Raw genomic sequence first — 12,159 nt, 5'->3', positions numbered from 1 at the left:
CATATATATTATCTAGCTTTATTTAAACACCGAATATCCCAATACCCTGCTGTTGATCAACAGGTTCTTTTTTTATTTAGGTAAAATTACAAAAATTTCGAGAAATGTGGGCGTTGGAGCCAGAAGGGCATTTAAAGGTACTATGTCCCATTTGCAGGCCAAAAAAATGAAAAAGTTAAATTCCAACTGCATTTGAAAGATAATACTAATTTAGAACTTACCTAAAAAAGGTGGGGCTTGAAAAAGTCTTTAAGTGGGAAAATAACGACTTTTAGTTGTCAAATCGACTTTTGGGCTATAGAGCCCAAAAGTAATGGTCTTGATTTTCAGACAATTGTACCGAATGGTCATACGTTTTATGCTGCGCAAACATTCAATCAGTTTAATCTTGGCCATCACAAGAAGTGGGTTATTGATGTAGACAAATGCTCATGTACCCTTTACAACTCTTTTCATGTATGTTATTACAAAAGAAGAAAAAAAGCCAGTCAGTCACTCAATAGTGTCTGACAGTGAAGTCTAGCAAGTAAACAGGTTTCCTTGCATAATTTGAATATGAGGACACTGCTAACGTTTAAATTTCACAGATAGGACATACATGACATATTCATAATTCCTGCAAAGTTCTACAGAATTTGAGGTTGGCTGCAAAAGGGACATAGTACCTTTAATATACATGTAGAGTAAATGCCCTTCTGGCTTTGAAGAGACAAAATATTTTTAGGGGAAGGCCAATTTCTTACTAGGATGGCTTCATAGCTTTGTTCACTCTTCAGGATACAGAAAACATTTTGGTTCTTTAATACTTGACAGTATATACATGTAGAAGCTTTCACTTCTACATGATGAACAAGTCGTACCTAGTATAAATACAAATGAAAGCGCTTTTTATCTACAACACTGTATTAGATCCTCTGTTGTTGTTTTGGATTTTCGATATATGTAACAAATTAATTACCGTAGATTAACAGTTAATTTTCGCTCAGCTGCCCTAATAGATTAGTCCCTTTGTATTGATTACCCCAAATAAACAGTTTTTATCTGGAATTTTTAACAATTGATGAATAATTGAATGTGACTTGTTCTATTTATATGTTATATGACATTGATTGTTGTCATGTATATTTTCTGCTATTTATTTAAGTTAGTATTGTCTGTTGGGAGCCAGGGGAGTACAAATAATCAAAAATTCCCCTGGCTCTCAACAGAGAGGTTAAATTACATGTATATTACATTGTTATGTTATTTATGTTATTTGTAGTTAATGACTATGATATGTTAATGTATTGTTATATTTATACAAATGTGAGCTGTAAAACAATTTTTATGCCTTCTTTTTATTTTGTGCATGACAATAAAGAAATTCAAGAAGGCTTCATGAATTGTGTAGTTTAAATTTTTATTTTCGATATTCAACATCTTTTGTTTAAAAAAAAAAAGCTTGTTAAGTTATATTTGAAAGCTAAAGGCATGGAGAAAACTTTGCTGAAAAATAATTTGTTTACCCACTTTCTGCATTAAAAGGGAATGCCGAAGTTACACATCTAGATGCTTTTGTTGATTGGAATTCTCATCTTACTAAAATATCTTGACTTTTATGGGCATTGTATACTGTCTGGAACAGCCCAACATTTTTGATGAATATTCTATTGAAATTCATGATTATTGTAGTCTTAAGGGGTATGCATTGTATACAGGTGCGAGAACATTTTTTCAACTTCTTATAATGATAGGAATGATACATGTAGATGTAAATAATAATAATAATAAATAAATAAATAAATAAATGAATAAATAAATAAATAAATAAATAAATAAATAAATAAATAAATAAATAAATAAATAAATAAATAATAGTAATAATAGTAATAATAATAAATAAATAATATACATGTAGATGTACACTGTAGAACTTAACATATTTCACTAAAAAATTTAGTAGACCCACCATTATGAGGCACTCAAGCATTAAAAGAATTCTAGTATCTTCCTATCCTGTTCCCATTTTCTTTACCAGGGTTGAGAGAGGACAATTCAGGATAACTTCTTGCCATTGGACACTATTGGCCGGTGGCCGGAATTTGAACCATGTGCCATATAATCCTTTGTCCACTTGCTTAAGCACAAGACCACAGCATCTCTTGACCTTGGATACTTTTCTAGTTTAAATATTACCCATGTGACATGCAGCTCAACTTTGAGTTGTGATAGATGAAATGTCTTTGGGGAATAAGATTCAATTTGGATGAAAGGCAAGTAGTAATCGAATTTTCTTGGAAATTGCGTGTATTTAGGTAACATGATTACTCTGAGGAATATATGTTTCTTTTCAATTTGGAGCTTACCTATATTTATGATAAAGGTGATTCTGGGACTGTCCCTACATGTATGTCTTAGATAAAGATGTAAAAGGGAAAAGTGATATGTGTGGCCAGCCCTCCCCCTATAAAATAATTATATCAAAAAATGCCTGTCGCACAGATTAGAATTACACGTGCAGACAACCAACGCAATTTTATGGGTAGATTATTTTATAGTTTGAAAGACTCATATTTTACCAAATATTACCCTTCATTTAGGTGCGTAGTACAGACCCAACTTGTTGCCCTTGTTTTCTTCTTTCTTCCTTGTCCCCACTGCTGTGTAATTATGTTATCTTCTCCTAAGCCAGTCACCCAGGATGACAGGTAGCCTCAAGGGCACCACAAAGTCCATGGTGCCCTCAGCGTATGTAAAAATGCCCTTAAAAGGGGGGGGGGGCTGCCCCTTAACCCCCATCAGGGTCATTACCCCTGGACCCGCATTTACTTGTCCGCCTTTGGGGAATTTCTCTCTCTCACCCCTGTCTTAAGTAGATATGAAACTATCATATTAGAGCCAAAACAGCATTTAATTTCATTCGCACTTCACTTCTGGCAATCAGCAGACATTCTATTATCAGTTTAGAAGCCAAAGGTCATTAACCCTTTCTGGGCAGGATTGATTTTTAGGGCTAGAATAATCACATTGTTCTTCAAAATGGCAACAATGATATTTTTCTTTAATATATTGCTACATTCTTAGAATAAAATGACTGAAAGACCCTTCATTCTGGTGCATAGTAGATCCAACTTGTTGCCCCTGTTTCCTTCTTTCTTCCTTCTTTCCCCACTGCTGTGTAATTATGTTATCTTCTCCCAGCCAGTCACCCAGGATGACAGGTAGCCTCAAGGGCACCACATACATGTAGTCCATTGTGCCCTCAGCGTATGTAAACATACCAGTAAAAAGGGGCGGACTGCCCCCTTAACCCCCACCAGGGTCATTACCTCCGGACCCCCATTTAATTTTGCTCCTTTTGGGGAATTTCTCTCTCTCTCCCCTGTCTAAAGTAGATATGAAACTATCAGTAGAGGGATATTGTTATATTAAAGCCAGAACAGCATTTAATTTCATTCGCACTTCACTGCTGGTACACTTCTGACGCTCAGCAGACATTATCAGTTTGGGAGCCAAAAGTCATTAGCCTCTCTCAAGTCAATTAGTCAATTAGTCAATCCCTCTCAAGACAGGATTGATTTTTAGGGCTAGAATAATCACATTGTTCTTCAAATTGGCAACATATTACTACATTCTTAGAAATGTTTAGAATATAATGACTGAAAGACTCACATTTTACCAAATATTACCCTTTATCCTGGTGCATAATAGTTCCAACCTGTTGCCCTTGTTTCCATCTTCCTTCCGTTTCCCCACTGCTGTGTAATTATGTTATCTTCTCCCAGCCAGTCACCCACGATGACAGGTTAGCCTCAAGGGCACCACAAAGTTCTTGGTGCCCTCAGCGTATGTAAACATGTGGGAGATCCAAGCTAAACCCTCCCGCGGCCCTCTTTAATTGCCCCACATGAGCGATTAACCCTGTAAACACCGTCACCCAGTTGTCAATTAGATTATATTGCTCCCAATAAAGGTTCATTCAGATATGGCCTGGTAAACAGCCGCCCAAAAAGAAAGAAAAGAAAACGCCATGATTTCTTTGCGTGTAGATGAATGGCAACCGTGCACAACTACATGAGCTTCTGGGCATATTCACTGATCTCTGTGTTATAAGGTACAGAAATATGAAGCGAATTGCACTTTACGTTCGTTATCATAAAACAGCAGCAGTTTTGTTGTGCCATATCTGAATGAGGCCTAATGCTTGACACATTACTCTATTTATTTGACTTTTATACTGTAGAAGTACATGTTCATGTTCATGTTGATGCATTTGGACAAAATATTTTGTTGTTGCAAATGTTCTCCAATTACATGTTAACCTTGTCATTTAATGTTCCTTTTGCTTTAAAATTTGGATACATTCACAAATACATACAATTCATATACCAAATAGCATCTACATGTACATGTACCTTTAGCTCTATTTTCTATTAATCAGATAATTGAATGAATTTTTTGGATAAGTGGTTGTCAGAAATTCATAAATCATGGTCTACAAGACATCTAAAGTAGATATGAAGTTATCATTAGAGGGATATTGTCATATTAGAGCCAGAACAGCATTTAATTGCATTGGCCTTTCACTTCTGGCTCTCAGCAGACATCTATCATCAGCTTAGAAACCAAAGGTCATTAACCCTTTCAGGACAGGGTGGATTTTTAGGGCTAGAATAATCACAGCATTCTTCAAATTGGCAACAGTGCTATTTTTCTTTTAATGCTACATTGTTAATAAAAATTAATGTCTTTACAAATAATATACATGGGCGAGAATGTTTTTGATAAGTTGGCAAAATGGCAAATTTTGATTGAAAAACAATGATTTTGAATCTCTCAAAGTGTTGTCAATTTAAGGATTTATACGTTCCTTATTTCTGGCATCAAACACATTTAATATACTGTAGTCATGCATCAAACGTGGATGCAGTTTGTGCAGAAATTCACGCCAATGAATCAAAACTTATTGATCCAACCAACAAAATGTGGAATGGTTGTTGTGAAAGGGTTAACTGTATCTTCAATTACATGAGAGACAACATTGCCAGAGGTTTCCCTGGAGCTCCAGACTAAGGATAATAGATGTCTGGTAGACGTTTTAAGAAAGTACAATAGATTCGCCCCCAACATGAATCTCATGTGAGTTTCACATAAGCCTTTAGCCCTGTAAACAACCATCATTTGTCATCAGCTAGATTGGTTTGCTGCCAAAATGAGAGGGTCAAATTAAATTGAGGCTGACATATTTCTCTGTTTGGTTGACTTTTATTGTTATACATGTATGTGGAGGAAACATTCTTTTATTAGATTATCCTGTTCTAGAAAATTTCTCAACATTGTCAAATTTGTTTTCTTCTTGAGGATTTGATGATCTACTGTAGCCAAAACAGACAAATTCTTAACTGTATATAACAATCGTTAACTGAATTGTCTTTTTCTAACATATTTATCAATCTTTAGTAGATATGAATGTACAATGTACTAATTGGTAGCAATTAATTCCCCGTTTGTTTCAGTCAAATTCTTTGCTTTAACCCCCCCCCCCCCCCAACTTCTTCCTTAATCTAAACAAAGTACGGTACATTTCAGGTAGTATTTCTTTTTTTAAATCAAAAGAGTTCAATGAGATGATGATGATGATGATAATTTTGTTTTCTCTCTCAAACTAGGTTTTTATTTCTATAATCTCAATACATACACTGTAATACTCAGTGAATGAATGAAAAACAAACATTGGCTAAAAATAGTAAGATTAAACGAGAACTTACCGTTTGAAGTTTGATCTTTATTTTATGAATATTTAGGAGGAAGTTATTACATGAGATCCCGCCAAGCGCATGCGCAGTCAATATTCAAAGCTACAAATGTGGCTACTCTCAATAGTAAGGAACAGGGAACTTACACTTAAGTTTGAAGTTTGGGTGGGTGAGGAGGGCATGTAATAACTTCCTCCTAAATATTCATAAAATAAAGATCAAACTTCAAACGGTAAGTTCTCGTTTAATCTTACTATTTTATTTCATATTTCGTCGTTCGAAATTACATGAGATTTTGAAGCATAGTAGTCACATTTGGAACAACCAACATGTACGGAAAAGTGAACACTGATTATGCAGATTGAATTGAATGCTTCTAATCAATGACTCACCATATTTGACATTTATTGTAGTCTGTTCATACATGTGGCAAAACATTTCACATACAAGACGTCCATATATAAGATGTCATAATGTTGCAAAAACATTGTTCGTTTCTGTATCTAGTTTATTCTAGACATCTGGTTTCTTAATCCCAGTTCTATTAAATAGACAGCTGGTCTCTTAATGCCAGTTCTATTGAAAAGCCTTCTGATGCAGTTCTTAAAGCAGTGTGCTATCTTGTAAGACTGCCTGGGTAAAGTTTCTCTTGTTTTCAAAAGGTTTCCTGTAGAACTTCCTAAACGTTTTCTCTGAAGACCATCCTGCTCGGGCTAGGATCTGGTCCATTGGAAGTGCTGCCTTGGCAGCTGCTGAAGTTGATGCTGCCCGCGTTGAATGAGCCTTATAAACGTTTGTATCCACACCTGCTCTTTGCAAGCAGGTCTTGATCCAGCGAGATAAGGTTTGAGTTGTTACTCTATTATGAGGTCTGGTGTAACTTACAAAGAATGAGTTCTCATTCCCACGAAGTGGTCCTGTGCGCTGGACATAATGTTTCACATATTTTACAATACACAATCTTCTATCAGGTGGATATGCTTCCAATTTAAAATTAAAATCGGTATTTCCTGGTTTGCTTTGCTTCAAGTGTTCATCCAAATGAAAAACCACAAAGCCCCCTTTCAGGGTCATCTTGTTAGTCTTCAATATATGCAAGGTTTGCACTCTCTGTGCCGATACAAGAGCCATTAGCATACATACTTTGAGTGTTAAATCTCTGAGGTTTAAGGAGTTTACTGGAGACAATTTTCTTAGAAAATTGAGGACTGGACTAATATTCCATATTTCTGTATATCTAGGTACGACAGGTCTGAGTTGAAAAACACCTCTCATCAGTCTGGTTATAAGTGGGTGAGTACTTATTGTCTGATTACTGTCAACGAGAATCAGAAAAGTGGATAAAGCGCTACGAGCTGTATTGATCGCACTGTAGCTAAGGTTCCTGTCATGAAATAAACTACTAAGGAATTCTAGTACCGTTTCCACCTCAGCTTGGAGGTAACTCGTATTCCTGTTGTGGCAAAATCTTCGCCACTGTGTGATGTACACTTGGTACTGCTTGCAGGTTGATGCTCTCCATGAAGCTGTAATGATATCCACTGTTCGTCTGCTTAGTCCCCAATTCTCAAAATGTTGCCGCATAACCTGCAACATAAGAGGTCAATATTAGCATTAAGAGGGTGGGTGGTGTTTAACACAGGAAGGAGTAGCAAATCTTCTTGCCTCTGGATAAACAGTGGCTCTCCTTCCATCATGCTAACCAACTGAGGGAACCACGCCTGAGTAGGCCAATTAGGGACCAGAAGTAACCCTCTAGCTTTATCCTCTCTGATTTTTTGCAAGCATTTGGGGATCATACAGAACGGTGGGAATGCATAGAATGCAAAAGGTTTCCAATCTAGCGTAAATGCGTCAACTGCAAAAGCCCCAGGGTCTGGGTGCCAAGTGACATATTTCTCTACTTGAGCATTTAGTCTCGAGGCGAACAGGTCTATTTCTGGTACACCAAAGTGGGAAACTATTCTATCGAACACTTGTCTGTTTAGTTTCCATTCTGTTCGATCATTAAATTTCCTGGATCTTTCATCTGCTATAGTATTGAGCCGACCAGGTACATGGGCTGCGGAGACCCAAATATTTCGAGAAATGCACCACTGCCAAATTTCTCTCGTCATCTTGTCACACATTGCGGACTTGCAGCCTCCCATGTGATTTAAATAAGCCACTGCAGTGGTATTATCTATTCTTACCATCACATGAACGTTACGCTTATTCATGCAAAAGGATTTTATCCCCAACCCAGCGGCTAGGGTTTCCAGGAAATTTATTTCATTGTTTCGTGCCCTTTCTGCCTCAAATTCATTCCAACGACCCCCTGTTTGCTTCTGGAGGTCAGTAGCTCCCCATCCAAGGCCACTGGCATCTGTGTGCAATTCTAAGTCAGGTTTTTTCCTAACAATTGGGGAGGAGGCCATAGAAACATTGTTTATCCACCACTTTAACTCCTCTTTTGCCTCAAGGGACAACTTCATCTTTCTATCAAAATGACCCTTGTTTTGTCTGAGGGCTGCAATTTTGTCCCTTTCCATTGATCTATAGTATAAGGGGCCATACTCAACCGCAGGGAAAGTTGCTATGACCTTCCCAATCACTCGTGCTACCATTCGTATTGATGGGAGGTACGTGCCCATTAATTCACGGCATAAATCTTTCACTTCTTGTGCCTTTGTTTGAGGCAATTTAACAATCATACTCTCAGTGTTAAGAATGAAGCCAAGAAAGGCTAGTTCACGTGTTGGGATGAGCACTGATTTTTTAGTGTGAATGAGGAATCCTAATTCTGAGAGGATCTTGGTTGTTGCACTCACACTCTCTTTCAGCTTTTCTTTTGTTTCACCAATAATTATGGTGTCGTCCAAATATCCTATGACTGTATGACCTGCTTGTCGCAGTTCGGCAAAGACTGGCTTCAGCAATTTTGTGAACAGTCTGGGGGCTGTGCTGAGCCCATTAGGTAAGGCTGCAAATTGCCAGCGCTCACCCTGCCACATGAACCTCAAGTATTTTCTACTATTTGGGTCTACTGGAATGGAGTAATAAGCATCTTGGAGGTCGATTGATGCAAGATAACAGTGCGGAGAAATCAAGTGCTTGGCAGTGTGGATGTTATCCATCTTAAAGTGTTGTACATTCAGACTTTGATTAAGCTCTGATAAGTCTAAGATCATACGAGTACCCCCATCTTTCTTGGGTCTCGTGAAGATGTTTGAGAGGAATTCTCCCTCTTCAAATGAGCAAGGTTCTATTACGTTTTTTGCTTGTAGAGCCAAGATTTCTTTAGTAATCTGATTTATTTCTAAAGGGCTCTTTTTGTAACCGTAGAGGGGCTTATTTCTTGAGGGAACCCCTTTCGAATAATCAAATTCGATCTCATAGCCTCGCACTGCCGATAGCAGAAATAGATCTGACGTTAATTCACGCCATCTACGATAGAAATATATCAATCGACCTCCAACAGGCACATTTGAGATGCATTCTTGTTGTAATGTACATGAAGTAGAAGGAGCATTAACATTCTCACAATATTCATATGTGCTACTTACCTCTTTGGGTAATGGTGTAGCTATTTCCTCCTTGCTGCCTGTGGCCGCTGGAAGGATTGGGTCTGTTTTCCCATGCTCATCGTCTGGGTGTGAGGCGGAGCTCTGTATGGTCTGCCTCGTTGGGTTCGCTGGCCTAAAAAAGGCGTGTTGTAGTTCCCACTTGCGGGCCTGCTACTTGGAAAAGTTTGTGATGTGCCGGTGGCACGGTTCCATCCTTGTCTGCGGTATTGAAAAGTGCTGGACGCTTGCGTCCTGTACGGATGGTACTGGGGGCGGGGTGTACGTTGTCCACGCACCACGCCAGATGCAGCTTTTTGTTGTTCTGTAAGATCTTTGACTCTCTTTGTTAAGTCATCGCCAAATAAGTACTGACTCACTGGTGTGGCAGGTTTGCAAAGATGTGAGTACTTGGCATTTAAGTCTGGCTTAATCTGATCTTTGCGTAAGCAGTTGATTTCAAAGTTTGTGTTACACAGTAATGCCAATGCATCCTGTTGTGTCTCAGATAGGCTATCGGGGGACAGAGTTTGAATAAAAGCTGTGAGTCCCCTTGTCAAAGGCTTTTGGATTCTTTGCAGTTTCAAATCACGGCTTCTCGTTTGCGAGGATAGGTTTTCCCATATTGCTGCATTCACTTTGGGGCAACACAGTGGAGTACAATTGCTTGGAGGAGGGTATTTCCCTCCAGCTTCCTCCAACACATTTTCCTCTAGCTGGTGGGACATGAGGTACATGGCAGACTTTGCTAAATCATCGTGGATCGCGCCACCAACCCCAGTAGGGATAGCAAATTTCTGAGCCAGGGCAGGAACTTTGTCCTCATTCTCCTGGTCTAAACCTGGTGCAACAGTTTCGTTGACATCACCCTCATCCATGCTGCCAATGTCATATGACGTAGGGCATTGGCCCATGTTTCCAGTGTCAATATGCTCAAATCATCATCATCATGTTCAACTTCACGAAATCTCACGTTCGTCGCAGCTGTATATGCTGTCGGTGGTGTATCCCCTGTGGGGCGAGTTGCAGATTGACAAGGCAAAAAATCCACCATTCTCTCCATTAAGGATTCCAATTTGTCAAGTCTTCCTCGTAAATCCGTGAAGTCCTCCTTTTCTTCAGGCTTTTTGCCCTTCTTTTTAGGCCCAGAGTTCTTAGACTCATTCGAGGCAGGCTTTGCCAAGACACTTTTGCGTTTCGTATCGGAGGATTTCACTGCCGATGAGCGCTTTGGCTCAGGCTTCGTAGAGGGGCCTGCGGCGGTTTCGCCCGGGGAAGTTCCGGCTTTAGCCGTGCTCAGCGTTTCGCTGGTTTTCTGCTTGGTGCTGCCTGACGGAGACGCCATCGTGTACGTGGAAATCGGAACAAAACTTCGATTTTTGATATAAAAACAGCACAGATTCTCAAAAGTCTTCCAAAAACATGAAAAAGGAGAGTTTCTCTCCCTAATGAAGAATTTTTTCGAAACCGGTGGTCCGAAAAAACGCCGAAAATTAGGTATTTTGACTGCTGAGGGAAAGTTACTTTCCCTGTAAAAATCAATTGCGCGGCGAATTGACTGCGCATGCGCTTGGCGGGATCTCATGTAATTTCGAACGACGAAATATGAAATAAAATTATAGTATATTCATCAATTCCTCCAGCTTAGTATTATTTTCTTTGCTATTAAACACATTCATACCTTAAAACCAATCTTAGCATTTTTAGCAACAACTTGAATTGAAAAAACAAAGCATGCAGGTAAATAACAACCATTGTATGAATGATGATGATAAAGATGATGGTGATGCTTGTTGAACACAGCTGTCAGTGTTGACCTGATCATTGCTCCTGTGATATTTACTCTGCGTTTTACCCATGCAATGTATGTTGTCAAAGATTTGGGGTTAACTGTTAAGGCTAGGGTTACAATTTGGTTTTGGGTCAGGCGTTAGGGTAAAGGTATAACATACCTGCCAACCCTCCCGAATAATCCGGAATATCCTGTTTTTCTGGATTTTTAGGACCCCAAAATCCTGAATCTCCCGGATTTTCAAAATTTCGATTTTTTTTTTTTTTTTTTTTTTTTTTTTTTTTTTTTGTTGTTGTTGTTGTTGTTGTTGTTGCTTAAGCCAAATTAAGCTTGTTTTATCATATGCCGCGATGTGAGAGTTCCCATATTGCGTGCGTTGAAGGGCTGCATGATTGAGCAGCGAATTCGTATTCGCTTTTTTGCACAGATTTACCGCGTATTGCCAGTTACACTGCCGCTGCATGTGCGAACGCCTGTTAAGGGTACAGATTTCTTATTTTCAAAGACATGCCGTGCTAAAAATTCTTAATTCTCATATTCAAATGTTGGCAGGTATGGTATACAGCTGTAGTTACGATCCAGAGTTAGAGTCTGGTAATTTGTTAGCTACCAAAGCATGTACATGTATCATACAACCCTGGCCACTTCACCCATGGCTCTTCCACTTTATACAGTCAAACATGCTTTTGTAACCGCTTGTATAGAAATGCCACATCTCTATAAAGACCACATATTTTGTTTCCCTTGAAAGTGGTTTCTCATCGAAACATACAGGAACCTGTACATAAAGACCACCTGCCTATAAAGACCACTCTTGTTTCCCTTTAGTGGTCTTTATATACAGGTTTCATGGTATCTCACATTTTCTATGTCTCTTGGATCTCTCAATCTCCCCCCCCCCCCTTTGACAGATAAACTCTCAGTCTCACAGACCTTTAACATGTTAAGCAATTTGATGTTATGTTTTTCCTGTAGTTATTTTTGATCTTTTCTTACAATGTATAATATGTTACGTGTGTACTCGTTAATGGGTCATTTTTAATAAGCCAATTAGTGCTTCTCATGATCCCGCCACTACTATTCATATGTA

General features: G+C 38.6%; 2 protein-coding genes across 7 annotated transcripts in view; one reads left to right on the top strand and one right to left on the bottom strand.

Moving 5' to 3' along the window:
• LOC593101 (RING finger protein 17) overlaps positions 1 to 12,159 on the top strand; it is a 107,652-nt gene that overhangs the window by 50,287 nt on the left and 45,206 nt on the right. The window lies entirely within an intron of this gene.
• On the bottom strand, positions 6,068 to 10,895 carry LOC115928271. 4 transcript variants are annotated; one of them, XM_030995343.1, is made up of 2 exons: positions 9,281 to 10,895; positions 6,068 to 7,322 (listed from the first exon to the last, which is right to left on the bottom strand). In XM_030995343.1, the coding sequence occupies exon 2, from the start codon at positions 7,317 to 7,319 to the stop codon at positions 6,339 to 6,341; it is 981 nt and encodes a 326-aa protein (XP_030851203.1). In that variant the 5' UTR covers positions 7,320 to 7,322; positions 9,281 to 10,895; the 3' UTR covers positions 6,068 to 6,338. The 4 variants fall into 3 exon arrangements, 3 of the variants coding, with proteins under 3 accessions (XP_030851202.1, XP_030851203.1, XP_030851204.1); XM_030995342.1 differs by having other exon boundaries at positions 6,068 to 8,112; positions 8,175 to 10,895; XR_004065987.1 differs by having other exon boundaries at positions 6,071 to 8,112; positions 8,175 to 10,895.

This window comes from Strongylocentrotus purpuratus, unplaced genomic scaffold, assembly GCF_000002235.5.
Source record: "Strongylocentrotus purpuratus isolate Spur 01 unplaced genomic scaffold, Spur_5.0 spur5_scaffold_21, whole genome shotgun sequence".
Taxonomy (NCBI): domain Eukaryota; kingdom Metazoa; phylum Echinodermata; class Echinoidea; order Camarodonta; family Strongylocentrotidae; genus Strongylocentrotus; species Strongylocentrotus purpuratus.
The sequence above is the reverse complement of the archived record's forward strand: the minus strand, read 5'-3'. Positions and strand labels throughout refer to the sequence as shown.